Raw genomic sequence first — 18,982 nt, 5'->3', positions numbered from 1 at the left:
GTCAACACTGCCAAAATCAAAGTCTTACCAAGTGTATTTTTCTCATTTCTAGTCCAAATGTCTCATCACACTTAAAACTAGAAAAGCACTCGGAGAGCACAGACCTCCGCCAAGGCAGATCAGTGCCCCCCACAATCACCACCAAAATGTAATCATTTGTTCCTTGTACAACTTTCAAAACTTCCTGAAATTTTCATCCACATCTGTCCAGAACTTTTGGAGTTATCTTACACACATACAGACAGACAGAAAGAAAGACACACAGACAGACAGACACAGACAGACAGACAGACAGACAGAAAGAAAGACACACAGACAGACAGACACAGACAGACAGACAGACAGACAGAAAGAAAGACACACAGACAGACAGACACAGACAGACAGACAGACAGACACACAGACAGACAGACAGACAGAAAGAAAGACACACAGACAGACAGACACAGACAGACAGACAGACAGACAGACACACAGACAGACAGACAGACAGAAAGAAAGAAAGACACAGACAGACAGACACAGACAGACAGACAGAAAGAAAGACACACAGACAGACAGACACAGACAGACAGACAGACAGACACACAGACAGACAGACAGACAGAAAGAAAGAAAGACACAGACAGACAGACACAGACAGACAGACAGAAAGAAAGACACACAGACAGACAGACACAGACAGACAGAAAGAAAGACACAAAGACACAGACAGACACAGACAGACAGAAAGAAAGACACAAAGACACAGACAGACACAGACAGACAGAAAGAAAGACACAAAGACACAGACAGACACAGACAGACAGAAAGAAAGACACACAGACAGACAGACACAGACAGACAGACAGAAAGAAAGACACACAGACAGACAGACAGACAGAAAGAAAGACACAAAGACACAGACAGACACAGACAGACAGAAAGAAAGACACAAAGACACAGACAGACACAGACAGACAGAAAGAAAGACACACAGACAGACACAGACAGACAGACAGGCAGACAGAAAGAAAGACACACAGACACAGACAGACAGACAGAAAGAAAGACACACAGACAGACAGACACAGACAGAAAGAAAGACACACAGACAGACAGACAGACAGATAGACAGACACACAGACAGAAAGACACACAGACAGACAGACACAGATAGACACACAGACAGACAGACACAGACAGACAGACAGATAGACAGACACACAGACAGAAAGACACACAGACAGACAGACACAGATAGACACACAGACAGACAGACACAGACAGACAGATAGACAGACACACAGACAGACAGATAGACAGACAGACAGACAGACAGAAAGACACACAGACAGACAGAAAGACACACAGACAGACAGATAGACACACAGACAGACACAGACAGATAGACAGACAGACAGACACACAGACAGACAGACAGATAGATAGACAGACACACAGACAGACAGACAGACAGACACAGACAGATAGACAGACAGACAGATAGACAGACACACAGACAGAAAGACACACAGACAGACAGACACAGATAGACACACAGACAGACAGACACAGACAGACAGATAGACAGACACACAGACAGACAGATAGACAGACAGACAGAAAGACACACAGACAGACAGATAGACACACAGACAGATAGACAGACACACAGACAGACACAGACTCACAGACAGATAGACAGACACACAGACAGACAGACAGACAGACACAGACAGATAGACAGACACACAGACAGACAGACACAGACAGACAGATAGACAGACACACAGACAGACAGACAGATAGACAGACACACAGACAGACAGATAGACAGACACACACACACACGGACAGACAGACACACAGACAGATAGACAGACACACAGACAGACAGACACACAGATAGACAGACACACAGACAGACAGATAGACACAGACAGACAGAAAGACACACAGATAGACAGACACAGACAGACAGAAAGACACATTGATAGACAGACACACAGACAGACAGATAGATAGACAGACAGAAAGACACACAGATAGACAGACACAGACAGACAGATAGACAGACACAGACAGACAGATAGACACAGACAGACACACACACAGACAGACATAGACAAACACACAGACAGACAGATAGATAGATAGACAGACACACACACACACAGACAGACACACAGACAGACAGATAGATAGACAGACACACACAGACAGACAAACCAACGCTGGCCAAAACATAACCTCCTTGGTGAAGGTAACAAACGTTACCAAGATAATTTTCACTTGTTGCATTGACAGATTTTTTTTTGCTTGAATTAAGCAAAAAAAATCTTGAATTAATCAAAAAAAAATCTGCCAATGGAGCAAGTGAAAATTATCTTTGTAAGATTCCTTGAAATAAGATTTTCAAGATCTATTGTCTAAAAACAAGTTCTTCTTTCTCACTGAAAAGTTCCTCTTTTGGTGATTCTGTCTTATTTTAAGTGTGATGAGATATTTGGACCAGAACTGAGAAAAATACACTTTGTAAGATTTAGATTTCTGCAGTGAACATACTGTACACATTAACTCTTTGAACATTATTACTTACACTAGTACCATTACTTCATGGCACCTAACAAAGCAGGTGGACCTCTCAGACCCTGTAGACCACATTTGACCTAAGATTATTGGCTCACTGTCCTCGCTGTAACTGTTGCTGTCACTGTTTTGTAATGTATGCAGAAATGACCAAAAATAGTCACTTGCCTGGTAAAGCAGGGGTGTCAAACTCATTTTAGTTCAGTTCCACATTCAGCCCAATTGAATCTGCAGTGGGCCGAACCAGTAAAATAATAACAGTAAAAAAAGTCAGATTCTATTCTGATCAGGTTTACATCTACAAAGTTTCCTTAACAATCTGAATAACTTGAACTTGAATTGTCTTAAGGAAAACAAGTGCATTTTTAACAACATTCTGCCTCAGTTTATCAGTTTATCATTTACACATGTGCATTACAATCACACAAAACATTTAGTAACAGGCAGAATATCTGTAAAACTGCATTTACTTTTATTCAGACATTTCCGTTTGTTCATATTTGTTCAGGTTATTCATGTTTTTGGTAAAAGTATAGTTTGGTAATGTAAACATTTTCATGTAATTTTACTTTTTTACACCAAAAAACACAAAGAGAGAATTTGGGGTTGCCATTATTTATAGGTTATTCTGATAATATTTTACTGGTTCTGACCCACTGGAAATCTAATTGGACTGTATGTGTCTGTATGTGGAACCTGAATTAAAATGATTTTGACACCACTGATTGTTCATTTCTTCAGTGTAATTTTTGCATTTCACAAATTCATCCCACAGGCCGGATTGGACCCATTGGCGGGCCAGATTTGGGCCCCGGGCCACATGTTTGACACCTGTGTGATAAAGGGTTAAAAAAATATTGGCAATTTTAACCATATTATTTCTCAGCTTATTATTTACACATTTGCATTAGAACTTAAGGATCACAGTGGATCTACAAATACACAAAACATTTAATAACAGGCATCTGGAACTGAAATATATAGAAATGTAGCCTTGTGATCAATACAACTTGACTGTCAATGTCTTTTGTGTAATCTTTGCAAATTCATCCCATGGGCCAGACTGAACCCTTTGGAGGGCCGGTTTTGGCCCACGGGCCTTATGTTTGACACCTGTGTCTTAAAGGAACTCATGACTCACTAAACAGCAGAGAATGAAGAACTCTGTTTGGTGACAGTTTGACCAGTCTTCCCACTCAGGGAGACTCTTGTCACCGCTAGAGCACAGTATTTTTTTATTTTTTATTTTTTTTACTACCTAAGATGTTTACCAAAGATATAAATCATTACAAGAAGAACTGTGTTGCCCAGTGAAACTCCTCTGAGCAATGGTTGGGGAATGTCATCCATTCAAACTATGCAGCGTAGACTGATACTGAGGAGCAAGACTTTCAAGTTTTGTGAGCAACCCAAAGAGAAACACATGACGCACTGGGGCTTAGATAAGAGTTTAGTCTGTTTGGAAGAGATTCTCAGTTCATTTTAGTGACAGAGAACGCCAATGCGGGGCTAAATAAGTGCGGTGGGCTGGTCTGTAAGTGCTGCCGTGCTTTCAGTCAAGCAGCACAAAAGATTAAGCCTTCAATTAAACTCTGTAGTGCTGAGGCTGCGTTTCAAAGTAACTCCAAGTGTCTTTCATTAGGATTGTTTACCAACAGCATGACTAATACCGCCTTTGTGTGTGTCACTCAACCACCTCAGAGTTAGTTCTGTTAGGATTTGTCAAAGAAAGCAGCAGTAGTCTGTCATCTGAACGGCTTTAAAGGGCTCATATTTGTCTAAACCCACTGTTATTAGTCTGTGGTTCATTTATTTGTGTATTTGGACCCTAATAGTTCATACAGTTTGAATTTGAACCCTCAGCTGCTGCAAAGCTCTCTTTATATTCATTCCAGCAAAAATCCAGTGGATTTCTACAACTTGTTTGAATTCCTGCTAAATTTGTTGCGTCTATAACTAGTTATGTCACGACATTTGCACATATCAGGTCCAGACTTCTGACGAACATTTCTTCAGTTCGACATAAGTGTTTATCATCAGCAGCGGTTGCAGTAAAAACTGAAAATCTGTCCAGATTCGATCCAATTCCCTAAGATGTTCAGTTGTTGGTTGAACGGGACAGAGCAGCACAGCCAATAACCTGGAGGGGGCGGGGCCTGTAGTGTCTCCTGTGCATTTAAAGGGCCAGCACTCCAAACCACCTTTGTGATGTCATTAGTCAGAAATAGTGTTGAAAATGGACCTGTGGAGTTGAATGAATGAAGAATTCAGAGCCAAGCAGAGCATTTACAGTTTATGGAGACCACAGGGAAATGAGGGAAAAGGAAGAATTCCATTTAAAAAAGCAAAATATCACTCCTTTAAAAAAGTGGCACCTTTTGTTTTTTCTTTGGTTTACACACACACACACACACACACACACACAAAACTACTTCCTCTTAACGTTACTTTCAAGCAAAATGGCAAATAAATTCATGTAGCAGTTTAAGGTGGTCTAGTGTGCATGTAAGCCATGCATCATTTATTCATTTTGCAGACATCCTCTTATACCACTGCATGGTTTATTGTAACTGTTTTATTTAAGATAGGCTTAAGGTCTCTGTGTCTTCCCTCAGACCCAGTCCACACCCACCAGAGGTACCACAGTGATTATAGTTCATCCAGCGAAAGCCCCTCGGTGACCTCCTCTGATCCAGATTACAGACAAGGTAAAATTACCTACTGGAAGTCCTCTGTTATGGATTTTGTATGGGTATGTTTTCTTTGTTCGTAGGACTTGACGACAAAGCATCTCACAACAGAATTAAGATAAAAATTTTGTCTGAATGATGAGCTTTGGACATTTTTACTCTATACAGATATACTGGCCTATCACACAGCAGGAATTAATACACAGGGTTCATACAGGTGCTTGAAATTTTTGAAAATGCTTGAATTTCAATGTTGTGTCTGCAAGGTTTGAAAAGTGTTTGAGTTTTAGTTTACGTGCTTGAAAGTGCTTGTGATTATAACTGTGATTTGATTTATCTGTTTTTCATACTAACTCTGCCAGGTTAGATGCCAAGCCAAAGCTACTTACAGAGAGGTGATACATTTAGAAAAATAAAACTTTATGTCAAAAAAGAAAAGTACCAGATGTTTTAGGTCCAGATAAATTTTTTCTTAATCTTTGTCTTGTTGTGAGTGTGCCTGAAGAACGCAAAGTAGCTTCCCTTTTTTGGATAAAAGTGTGTTCTCCTTTAATTTCTAAACTTTTTGCTATTATGAGACATAATTTTAGATGTTTATAGCATAATACAATGTACATCATTGTGATAAAAAGTTAAAAAAAATCATCTTGAGTATATGTATTCCTGTAGATATGTATTTGACCCCAGCAATAAGGTGCTGTGCTGGAAAAATGTGAAAATGACCCTTAAAAGTGCTCGAAAAGTGCTTGAATCTGACCTTGAAAAATCTGTATGAACCCTGAACATTATGTTTCATAATAGCAAAAAGTTTAGAAATTAAAGGAACACACAAAGTTTCATCCAATTCTGCAGATTGTTGCATGGTCAGGGCGCAGCGTAGGAAAAAGACAATTCTTGGATGTTTGAAGAGGAGCTGATATGTGCGATATGTGTAGTGGTCGCACGATTCAAACAGGATCAAAAAAGGATTTGTCTCTTGCCACTGACTGTGACTGATATACCTGAATGTTGTACCAGAAGGAGCAGACTTCAGTCCTCTATAAAATAGGAAAAAGCAAGTCAAAGTCGCAGGTTGACAGTGCTTCTCAGCCCACTTGTGCTGGGTTTTACTCAAGCTTTTTTCAATATGTGTTTATTTACATCTGGGGTCATTTGGGTCCTGCCCTCTTTCACTGCAATCTTATGTTTAAACCACACAGGTCACTTTTTTTCGTGACCATAGTTTATATTAGATTTTTTTTTATCACTACAATACAACATATACATTTAAATACAGTTCAGTTACTTCCTCAGCTGTATGTGTATTCCTGCAAACCTCCATAAGCAGCATAGGATGGAAATGAAAGAAAACAATAACAATCACAGCAAACAAATAATGTCCACTTCCAAAAATAAGGCTGAAGCAGGATGACACCACCTTGATTAACAACATGGGGTTTTACATCACCAGTAGATATTACTGTGGCAGCAAAGGCATCATAGGTTCCCATCTTTTAGTAAAGGTGGTTTTTCTGAAGCCTGAGTAAGAATGGGATCTGCTCCATTTGGTAAATATCCCAAACTTTTTGAATCCATGTATTATATGAGGGAGGTTCTGGTTTCATCCAACTGATGCTTATAGACTTTAAAGCAGCAGTGAATAATATTTTCAAGAGGTATTTATCTGCCCTTGTATCCAGACCTTTGGGTATTACTCCAAATACTGCCACTGTGAACTTTTGTGGGATGTTCATTTTAAAAACCTCCTTCAGGGCGTTGAAAACCTCCCTCCAAAACACACTTAACTTAGGACAAAGCACACAGGTCACATTTTGTAGGCTTCACATTTTGAGGCCTACTACTGTGCCTTTTTTGAAGAAACACTGGAAAAGTTCTTTCACTGTCGCCTGGTTACTGCCAAGTCAGTAAGTGTCAGTTACCACCCTAGAGCAGCCAAGTGGTTTAGACAAAGCCCTTTGCTGTGTAAGATTGTGAAAGATAGCTTATTGGACCTACGCTGTCATTACGGAATGAAACTATGCAATAAAGATTCATCAGAGGACTGAAGTCACAGCGTAGTGTGGGAAATGTGAGGAAGAAATACAGATTAAGGTGGAAAACTAAGTTCAACAAGACAACAGTCCTAACTGAGTTTAAAAATATTCATAATAATCATTCATAATCATTCTAATGTCCCAAAACAGAACATGATACAATGGGCGAAGGGATAATGGGAGACCTAAAAACAGTTTGTGTGGTTTTAAACTTCCTGTTATCCTCAAATATTATGAACATGTTTTACCTGTGGGGTCAAGCTGACCCCGGGGATATTAGCCTCCTGAAAATGATTTACATGAAATTGTTGACCAAGTTTTTGTGTCAGGCACTTTGTTTTTTAATTATTATTATTATTATTATTATTATTATTATTATTGTTGTTGTTGTTGTACTTGAGATGATAATTTTAAAGGGGTGGCACGTGTAGTTGGAAAGACTTGGATATGATCAACTCCAAGCCTACATTGGTTTCCTCATTTGTCAGGAGTTCCCCAGTCCAGTTGTGTCCCACATGCCCACACCAGCAGAAGTATCAAAGTTCTGCTGGGAATCGTTGTTTTCCCTACCCCCCTGTTATGGATCAACTTAAAAGAATCAACTCTGCACCTGCAGGTGTGGGAATGTTAGGACACACGCACACACACACACACACACACACACACACACACGCACACACACACACACACACACACACAGACAAGTTTTACGCAGATAAAACAGCTTTGGGCCAAACTGACTCCAGAGGAACACCAATGCATGCAATATGTGTTCAGCACATGTGTCATCAGGATAATTTTATGCTTAATCAGTTGTCCCCATCAAATTAGGAAAAGTCATAAATATGAAGCGAAAACAAAAGTCAACTATTATTTTTTGAATGATAAACATCGAATGGGGTCAAGGATAATACAAGGGTTAATTATTTCAAGTGACTTAAGCAGCAGATAAAAAAGCAAACCAAAGTTAAATACAACTGTACGCAGTCTGGTACCAGTGTGCACATAAGCTGCGCTCTGTCACTGACCTCAGATAACTGCATGAATTCAAACATTACCTGAACCATTTTCATTTTAAACGGCTGAACAATGTTCCAAATAAATTCAAACATACAGAGTCGTGGCTTCTCAGACAGGAAAAGGCTCCTCATGTCCTTGATTTGGTCTGGTTGTGGCATTGAGCTGACCTCATTTCCATTTTCTGTAACTTCCCCACCCCTTTCCACGCATGTTCCTGCAGGTCCACACACACCACAGCATTGGTGGATGCATCTGTAGGGGTGTGCCCGTGTGTGTGTGTGGGGGGGTAAATAAATACACTGCTTTCTGTGTCTAATACTCATATCTCTTCCAGCTAAGAAACCAGGCGATGTGAGGAGATATGGCTCCCAGCTGGCCCTTTCCTCAGAACACGATGCGTTGTCGCTGACAAGTCACGGCGCACACAGGCAGAGGTAACACACACACACTCACTCACACACACTCATTCTGTGTAGGGGGTAGGGATGGAACCATATGAAAATTTCATATCACGGTTAATGTGACCAAAATTATCACGGTTATCATTATTATCGTGGTATTGTTGAAATTGTGCTCAAAATGTTCAAAAAGTACTAATACACACACTGAAATAATTTAACCAAGTTGTATTTTGGAAAAAAAAAAAAAAAAACAGCAAAAAAACCAAATAAAATAATTGGCACAATGTACTTTCTCTTGCCAGAAACATTCAATTATTAACCCTTAGTGGTCTGACTCTATTTTGTCCGTTTTTCAGTACTTCTGATTTTGCCTTTATATACTACATAAACAAATGTTTATTATACCCATGTTTGGGATCTGTTTTTCAGCACAACTTCATTTATATCAACTGCCTGTTATTTTTTTTCACTTTAATCTACTCTAAAAAGATAAAAAACACACAAAAAATATATTAAATCCGATTTAAAAAATGTATATAATTTATTGCATAAATAACAAAGATGTTTAACGAACCTTTTCACAGACTTTAAAAGTGAATATTGGTTCCAAATATTAGGTATAGAAAATTAAAATTGGAATAAATTGAAACTATACTCAAATATTTGACATAAAAGCAGATCTTTACATAGGCGCTTTCTCCGGAAAAATGCAATAATCAGACACGGTTATCATGATAATTAGAATTTAAACGGTAATACTAACCATCGGCAATTTTACCACAATTTTAGCATTATACCGGTAATTGTTACATCCCCAGAAGGGGGTGGGAGAAAATGCTGTGTGAAAATGATTGTTGTTTTCTGCCCATATAACCACCTTTTCCCCATTTTGTTAATGTCATCTACTAACTCAGATCTCAAAAAAAAAAACAACAACTATATACTAAGACCTGGATTCAACCATTTTCTCTGAAGACAGCTAGTGTCACTTATTTTACTTATGGGTTAAAAGTCAGTTCATGTTTATCTCAGCATATTCTAGAGTTTGTCAAAGATGTTGAATGTCTAGAGGTTTGGTGTCTTCTTATAATAAAATGTTATATTTTTCAGTAAAAATTTGGAACTTGACATCCCCCCAAAAATTGGAAAGGCTAGAACAGAAAAGAAACATTACACACAAAGCTTAAAAACAAAATTATTAAACCGAAACAACCACATCTACGATAATCTGTTGTGATTTTCTGCTCTTGACTTTTACTGTAACTTTGGGGGAAGTGCTGCCCAAAATGGCTCTGATGGTACATCCAACCATGATATTTATAGCCATTACGACTGTAGAAAACTGGGCTGACAGCAGCAATACACTGACAGAGTGGATACATACAAGTCAGCTGTCATACAGATAGGGTGGGCACAGGCAGAAGGCACACATATTTAATTCCATTAGCCTCATAGCATTATATGCCATATGGACAAAAGCATGTGGACACATTGAATTCAGGTGTTTCTTTTCTAACAGGGGTCTGGGATACAAAACAATACTGACAAATGTCATAACATATTTTATATTGGGATAAATATCATTGCATTGGCTAGTTTGGTTTAAATTGTTATCCTCACTTCCAAAATGCCTCAGAGATGGTTTTTATTTCATTTCTCTCAATAGTGATTTATTTATTTTTTGGTTTTTTTTATCCATGACTATGATTTTAAACGTTCTTCCTCTAAATTTCTAAAATTTTTTCCATACTCTGACTGTAAATAACAATTTCCTACCACAACTAACCATCTACTTTCTTCACAGCTCACTTAGGAAGAAAAAAATTTCCCATTAAACTTTAAGGAAATATTGATGTCTATAAACTATATGGCCAAAAAATATTGGGACACATCATGGGTACAGCTGTAAGATGTTCTGTTCATGTGGATTTGAGATATAAACATCAATGTTAATACTCAATATGATATTTATCACAATATTAAGCTAGTTGTGGAAGAATATTGTTATTTACAGTCAAAGCATGAAAGATATTTTAGAAATTTAGAGGGAGAACATTTAAAATCATAATCATGGAATAAAAACCTCAAAAAAAAAAAAAAAATCAATGTGGAGAGAAATGAATTAAAAACCATTTCTGAGGCATTTTGTAAGCAAAGATAACAATTTAAATGAGGGTAACCAATGCAATGATATTTATCACAATATAAAACTGTATTATGACACTTGTTGTTATTGTTTCATATCCCAGACCCCTGTTAGAAAAGAAACACCCGAATTCAATGTGTCCACATACTTTTGTCCATATAGAGTATGACTTAGACAGTTATGCTACGAGGCTAACGATATTATGTAGCTTGAGTCTAAATATGCATTGTTGAATTATATTATTTATAGTCAGGTTGAGTTAGAAATATCCCATCTCTCCGCTGATGTGACGTGATAATGGCTTCGATGACCGTCTTTGGGAGATTTCACCACCTGTCTGCTGTAATACTGGATGCACTTGTTATCAACAAGGACAGGAGAGCTTTGGAAAACACAGTCTGTCTTCCATAAGCAGACATAGCTATAGCTGCAGCTTTTCATAAGCCGCTGTCATGACAGTTTTGTCATGAGTTAAGCCATAAAGGTGTGACTGAACAGAAGTGTTTGTTTGTTAGAGCTGAAAATATCCACATGTACTGAATAGTACTCGGTATGTCTTTGTATGGCACTTACTATGTTAGCCCTCACAGTTAAGTGAGCCCTAGTTGTTGAAGTTACAACATTTTAAACACAAGTCCTCATTATAAATGTAAAGAAAATTCAAGCAAAGTTAGTCTTTTAATACAGAGCTCAAACTTCTACATCTAACTAGTTTTGAGTCTCAAGTTGTACCCATGACCAGAGTGTATTGTGACTGAGGCAAGACCAAGACTTTAAAGGGGCCATATTTTACTGTGGTTCATTTATTTGTGTATTTGGACCCTAACAGTTCAAAAAAGTTTGAATTTGAACCCTCTAGCTGCTGTAAAACTATCTTTGTATTCATTCTGGCAAAAATTGAGTGGATTTCTACAACCTGTTTGAATTCCTTTTTAATTTGTTACGTCTATAACTAGTTACGTCACCACATTTGCACATATCAGGTCCAGACTTCTGATGAACATTTCTCCAGTACGCCATAACTGTTTGTCAGCAGTAGCAGTTGTAGTTCATACTGAAAATATGTCCAAACTTCGAGCCAGTTACCTCAAATGTTCAGTTGGTGGTTTTATTAACGAGCACAAGTGGTTGAACGGGACAGAGTGCATAGTCAATAACCTGGAGGGGGCGGGGCATGAAGTGTCTCATGTGCGTTTAAAGGGCCAGCGCTCAAAACAACCATTCTGATGTCATTACTCAGAAATAGGGTCGAAGATGGACCTGTGGAGTTGAATGAATGAAGAATTCAAAGCAGGGAAATGTTTTAAAATGCATAATTCCAGTTAAAAAAGCAAAATATTACTGCTTTAAAGTGCAGGTGTCAAACATTTGACCCGTGGGCCAAAACTGGTCCGCAAATGATTCCACTCCAGCCCGTGGGATGAATTTGTGAAATGCAAAAACTGCACTGAAGATATTAACAACTAAAGGTGTCAGAATCATTTCAGTTTAGGTTCCACATACAGACCAATTCAGTCTCAAGTGCATTAAACCAGTAAAATACTATCATTAGAAGAGGTGGGATTGAATAAGTTATACTTCCTCCCACTCCTTTTCAAATGTGCAAATGAAGTCATACTTTGCTTTCATGTATATGCATAAGTTTTTTTTCCACGATTTCTTACTCTCTGTTTTATTTCTAAAAACTAAGTAAGATTACTTTGTTTTGTTGCATATTCGAAATAAACTAAACTAAAAAATAATTAAAGAAAAAATTATAGCCTATATATATATATATATATATATATATATATATATATATATATATATATATATATATATATATAGTGACAACTCCAAATGTTTCTCTTAGAGTTAAAAAAAATTACATAAAAATGTTTACATTTAGAAACTATCCTTTCACAAAAGATGTGAATAATCTGCACAAATATAAACAACCTGAAATTTCTTAAGAGGAGTAGGGGTAATTTTAACAGTATTCTGTCTGTTACTAAATACAGTGTATTTGTAGATCCACTGTGATTTGTAAATTGTAATGCATGTGTAAATGATAAACTAAGGCGTAGTTTTGTAAAATTGCACTATTATTTCTTAAGACATTTAAGGTTGTTCATGTTATTCAGATTTTTAATGAAACTTAGATGTAGATGTAAACATTTTCATAATGTAATTTTATTTTTCCACGGCTATTATTGCACTGGCCCCACCCACTTCAGATCATATTGGACTGAATGTGGCCCCTGGACTAAAATGAGTTTGACCCATATGCTTTAAAACAGTGGTCCCCAACCTTTTTAACTTACTGGCTGAAAAGCCGTAAGCTATTGTCGTCATGCGGCGTCTGTCGGCGTCTGTCGGCGGCGTCTGTTACAAAACTTTCAATCATCTTCTTCTCCGAAACTACAATTCTGATTGACTTCAAACTTGGTATACAGCTTCTTTATGATGATGTCAACAAAAGTTAGAGAAATTATTTGGATCTGGCTCTGATTCTACATTTGGTGCGACTTTGAAAAATTTCCCCATAATAAGACATAGGAAGTGCCGGTAAGCTACAGGGCCATTGGTCCTATTTTTTGTTCTACGGACCGGTTTCATGCATGAACATTTTCCGTGGACCGGGTAGAGGTGCGGGGGTTCCAATAACAAAACCCTTTGTCAGTTCAGAGCATGTGATCTGAAACACTTCCACTGTAGATCAGACAATTCCACTGATTCTGCAGGAGAACATCAACTCACCCTAATGCAGAACCAGTGGAACCCTGGACTGGTTTAACTGGAACTAGACGGTCCCATCTGGGGCTGATGGAGACACACAATCCAGGTGGGTTCTGTAGATCCAGTCCACTACTGGAACTGTCATCCAGAAAACCCAGACACACAAAGATATGAGGTTGGAAACAGAAGAAGGACTTTAAGGAATCCTCATATTTCCTTCTAAATGCAGCTTTCTGTTTGCAGGCAGTCTGTGACCCTTCTGCAGACCCATCATTTCCTTGTTTCTTCCTGAAAAAGTTCTCCAGTGAATTTAGTTTTTGGCTCATTTCTTTAGCTTGTGTTTCTACTGATTCATGAAATGGCACCAGAGTCAACAGCGGCTGGGAGGCGAGGGCGGAAACGGTCGCTTTTCAAAATAAAATCTCCGGAAGACTAATGGAAAAAATTGCTGTAATATTAACCACAATTTTTTTTCTTTGCGGCCCGGTACCAAATGATCCACGGACCAGTACCGATCCAGGGACTGGGGGTTGGGGACCACTGCTTTAAAGGGTTGAGAGTGTGTCATGATAAAGACCAGACCAGGTACACAGCCAGGGAATTATGTCAACTGCATTTATCAGATAGTTAAAGAGTTCACCACCTGTCTGCTACATAAGAAAGTCGGTGTTTTGTGTGTGTCCTTGCTTATTTTCTCCTTGGGAAATTGATCCCTTCGCTCTGAGCCCTTCACAGAAGAGAGAAGCCAGTAACTGCTGTCCTGTTTGATCCTGTGGGCCACACAGCTGGTGATGCAAAGCAGGGTCAGGCCCATGCTTCACTAGTGAGCTCATCTAATGTGACATCCTCATTCAGCAAGCTCTACCTCTCTAATCTCTGGCATAACAGACCTGTACCGCCTGCTATTGCTATGTCTGCTTATGGAAAAGAGTGTTTTCCAAAGCCCTCCTTTCCCTGATGATATAAACTGCATCCAGTATTACAATATCCTCCCTGCTTTTGCCATTTTGACCTCATTTTGTTATAGGGGTCAATATCACTATAAGGGGCCTTTCAGACTTCAAAAAGTCCAAAAAACACTGAGATTTTCTACTTCATGTTCGATGTGCTAAGTCGACTGTAGGCTGTTAGAAATACATGTTTAAAAAGCAGCGTTTTAGTGGTGAATTCTTGTAAGTAATTGTATATAATAGTTGTAGTGCTGTTTTGGAGTGTGCTACCATTGTTTTGTTGTGTTTTTGTGGAGTTTAGCCTCTTTTTTTTTTTTTTTTTTTGCCTTTTTTTTAATCTGTCTTTTCCGGTTTGTACAGTTCATTGATAGTTGTATTTTAGCTGTAAATATTATATAAATGTATGTATATTTTTATTTATATATGTAATTGTATAGGTAGGGCGCTAGCTGGGCAGAAATAGATGCACTGTTTGTAAAAGGAGCATATCATGGACGTTTTTCTCAGTGAAATGAGCGGCTTTGTCTACAACTAGTCAGAAAGTGAACAGAGATTATCACGCGGGATAAAAATGACTAGAAATAACTAAAAATAAGAAGCTATAACATGGACACAGAATGCTCTTGACAAACAAAATGTTCATGCACATGTAAAATAGTTGACAGTCTGTTTCTTTAATCTCATAAAACTATTGTAATAAACATTTACAGCTGTTTTTTTATAATAAATATGATAAAAATCCAAGTCAGTTTTTTTTAATTGTTTGCTAAAACACACTGTTTTAAGCATTTATTACATATAATACTGATAATCAATGGCCAGATATTGAAAGTTAAGTTCTTCCTCAAAAAAATTACAAAAGAATCGGCCAAAAAAAAAGACATTTTCTGTTAAAGGGTTAATAGTGTATGGCTGAGATTTACCTGCCAAATGATATTAATGTGAAGTGGATGCAAAGACCCTGTGACATACTGCTGCTGTGCATTTTTCACTCATTCATTAATGTTGGTGTAGTTGCATATAAATGATTACAATGTAAAGTTGTCCCATGGTGTTTGCTCTGACAGCGCCCTTCCTCCTCTGTGTAGGCAGTATGAGGGGCCGGCTGATGAAGGTCTGCTGGGGGCGGAGCTGCTCCTCCAGAAGCAGGAGGAGGAGGTGCAGCGGCTGCAGGCCCACCTGGCCAACAGGCTGTCCAGGGCAAACCTCTACCCCGCAGACGACCCCCTGGCCCCGTCACGCACCTCTGTACTGGACCTGCGAGACCCGCTGTACCCCTCCTCTGTGCCGCTGCGCAAACCCAAGGTAGATGAAGTGAACAAACTCCAGCAGATGAACAGGACGGGGTTTGATTTTGATGCACTCCACTTTGACAGTGTCATAATAGGATTATAGATATCACACAACAAAGGTGAACTTCCATATGTGAGGACGGACAGACACATTTTATGCATCTGCTAAATCAGAGGTGTCAAACATGCTTCCCACCAAAGGTTCCAGTCCGACCCCTGGGATGAATTTACAAAGTGCAAAAATTCCACAGTCAAGGCTGTTGAACTCATTTTAGTTCAGGTTCCACATACAGACCAATATGATCTACAGTCAAATAATAGCATAAAAACCTACAAAAAATAATGGCTCCAGATTTTCTTCTCAGTTTGATGCGAGAAAAAAAAATTACACTATCCTTATAAATAATGACAACTTCAAATTTTTGTCTTTGTTTTAGTGCAAAAAATAACATTAAATTATGAAAATCTGTATTTTACAAACTACCCTGTAACAATAAAATGTGAATAACCTGAACAAATATGAACAACCTGAAATGTCTAAAGAAAATTAAGTTCAATTTCAACAATTTTCTGCCCGTTACTCAGTGTTTAGTCTCTTTTAGATTCGATCCATAATACACATGTAAAAATGATAAGTTGAGGCATAATATTGTTGAAACTGCAGTTATTTTTCTTAAGAAATTTGAGTTTTTTCAGGTTGTCACATCTTTTTTGTTTGGATAGTTTATAAAAGTAAGTATTTTCATAATTTAATGGGGGATTTTTTGCACTAAAAGACAAAAATTTGGAGTTGTCATTATTTATAGGTTATTATGCTATTATTTTACTGGTTCGGCCCACGGCAGATCAAATTGGGCTGAATGTGGAACCTGAAAGAAAATGAGTTTGAGAGCCCTGTGCTAAATGGAGAAATCTTAGCCTTCCACTAATTACACATTTGAGGGACTGTGAGATGTTTATCTCACCAGCCAACAGGACATGACTTACTATGAAGACGCTGTGCCTGGCGTCATCCTCGTTAGCAATTCTTCAAATATCTTCTCTGACAAAACTACTGGTCGGATTCATTTCAAATGTTATATGTAGCTTCCTTGGAACAATATCTACAAAATGTGGTCATAGTTTTGGGATATTATGATTTTTGACATACTACAATTTGCCTTTACTTTTAATGGGCCATATTTTAATGCTTATAACATGGAAATGGTTACAGATAGCAATATAGTTACTATTGAGCACTGATAGGAAGTCACATATGGACTTTCATTTGGGTCCATGACCTTTGACCTTGAGTGACCTTGAAGGGTCAAACTCAAGGTCACCAAAGTCTAGATTTCAACAATCATTTTCTCCGAAAGTACAGATCAGATTCATTTCAAATTGTATATGTAGCTTCCTTGGGACAATGTCTACAAAGTTTATTCGCAGTTTTGAGAAATTTAGATTTTTTTTTTTTTAATTTTTGACAAATTTCTGAAATATTACAAACTCCCTTTACTTAAAATGGTCCATATTTTGATGGCTTATAACATGGAATTGGTGAGAAATATCAATATAGTTTCTATTGATCACTGATAGAAGTCATATATGGACTTTCATCTCATTAGTTGAGTTCTCCTCCAGTGAAAGTAGCACCCACTTCTATTAGGAGATTGATCTCCTGCATCAAGACCGCAGGACTCTTAACATATCTAACATATCACAAATCTTAATGTTTTAAAACAGGTAATCAGTGAAGTAAATTAAGCATATATATGTGATTTTTATTTTTTTTTTTAATTTTTCATACGTATTTCAGATGTGTACGTTTCTAGAAGGTAAATGAAAACTTTACCAACTGAAGCAAAAGGAATCCTGCTCATCCAGCTCTGGTTCAGTATGATCTCAAAAGAAGAGCCCGACAAGGGAGTTAGTTTGCAGCACTGACAAAGCTTTTCATAAGCTGCTGTCATTACAGTTTTGTTATGAGTTAAGCTGTGAAACCAGGTGTGACTGTACAGAACAAGTGATCTATGTGGAAAGGAAGTGCTTTATTTGTCTGAGCTGAAAATATCCACATGTATTGAATATGTCTTTGTATGGCACATAATACATTAGCACTCACAGTTAACTGAGCTCTAGTTATTGAGGTTATGACATTTTAAACACAACTAGTCATCATGATAAGTGTAAAGAAAATACTTTCAAAGTTGACCACCTCTTTGACTGTTTGTTTTTCCATCCATGACAGACCTTCCATGGGCCTGAGTTTGTGAAGATGGCCAGTGACCCGTGTGTAAACTTATCAGTTCCCTCTTCCATAATGGTGAGAGTGGAAATCATTGTTTCTATTTTTAATCAGTTATATTGTACATGTGAGTGCTGAACATTCATGATTCAATACCATCTGCTTGTTTTTTTTTTCCTCGTTTTTTTTTTTCTTAACAAAGAAGCGTTCTAAGGTGGATGAGGTGCAGAGGAAAGTTGGAGTGGTGCTGCTGAACGGCCAGAAGCTGGAGCTGAGCTGTGATATCAAGGCTGTGTGTAAAGACCTTCTAGATATGGTGGTTGCCCACGTTGGCTTGGTGGAGCATCATCTGTTCGGCTTAGCGTACCTCAGAGGTATTGTATGTGGAGTGTGCGTTTGACTGGTTTAGTGTGTACAGATTCAGGGATGACTTTAAAAAGTTGTTTTATTCAGATGCCTTGCTAGTCTTACTTTTAGACCCAGACATTCTTCTACAGGGGTTGGACAAAATAATGGAAACACCTTAAAAAATCAACAAAATATAATTTAATATGGTGTAGGTCCACCTTTTGCGGCAATTACAGCCTCAATTCTCCGAGGTATTGATTCATACAACTTGTGAATTGTTTCCAAAGGAATTTTAAGCCATTCTTCAGTTAGAATACCCTCCAATTCTTTTAGAGACGATGGCGGTGGAAATCGACGTCTTACTTGAATCTCTAAAACTGACCATAAATGCTCAATAATGTTGAGGTCTGGGGACTGTGCCGGCCATACGAGATGCTCAACTTCATTAGAATGTTCCTCATGCCATTCTTTAACAATTCTAGCTGTATGGATTGGGGCATTATCATCTTGAGGTGAAGGTGTTTCCATTATTTTGTCCAACCCCTGTATGTACATGTTACATGTTGCATCAGCATTTTACAAACCT

At 38.0% G+C, this 18,982-nt stretch overlaps 1 protein-coding gene across 7 annotated transcripts in view; it reads left to right on the top strand.

The window, feature by feature from the left end:
• ptpn13 (protein tyrosine phosphatase non-receptor type 13) overlaps positions 1-18,982 on the top strand; it is a 91,088-nt gene that overhangs the window by 33,870 nt on the left and 38,236 nt on the right. For 6 of the 7 annotated variants that reach the window (XM_030149715.1, XM_030149712.1, XM_030149709.1 and 3 more), the window contains 5 exons: positions 5,187-5,279; positions 8,649-8,748; positions 15,618-15,834; positions 18,052-18,126; positions 18,251-18,422. In XM_030149715.1, coding sequence (XP_030005575.1) covers positions 5,187-5,279; positions 8,649-8,748; positions 15,618-15,834; positions 18,052-18,126; positions 18,251-18,422 — 657 coding nt within the window. The remainder of the gene's footprint in view (positions 1-5,186; positions 5,280-8,648; positions 8,749-15,617; positions 15,835-18,051; positions 18,127-18,250; positions 18,423-18,982) is intronic. The other variant, XM_030149711.1, reaches the window with a different exon arrangement.

Source organism: Sphaeramia orbicularis, chromosome 12 (assembly GCF_902148855.1).
Source record: "Sphaeramia orbicularis chromosome 12, fSphaOr1.1, whole genome shotgun sequence".
Taxonomy (NCBI): domain Eukaryota; kingdom Metazoa; phylum Chordata; class Actinopteri; order Kurtiformes; family Apogonidae; genus Sphaeramia; species Sphaeramia orbicularis.
This window is presented reverse-complemented; position numbering and strand designations above follow the sequence as displayed.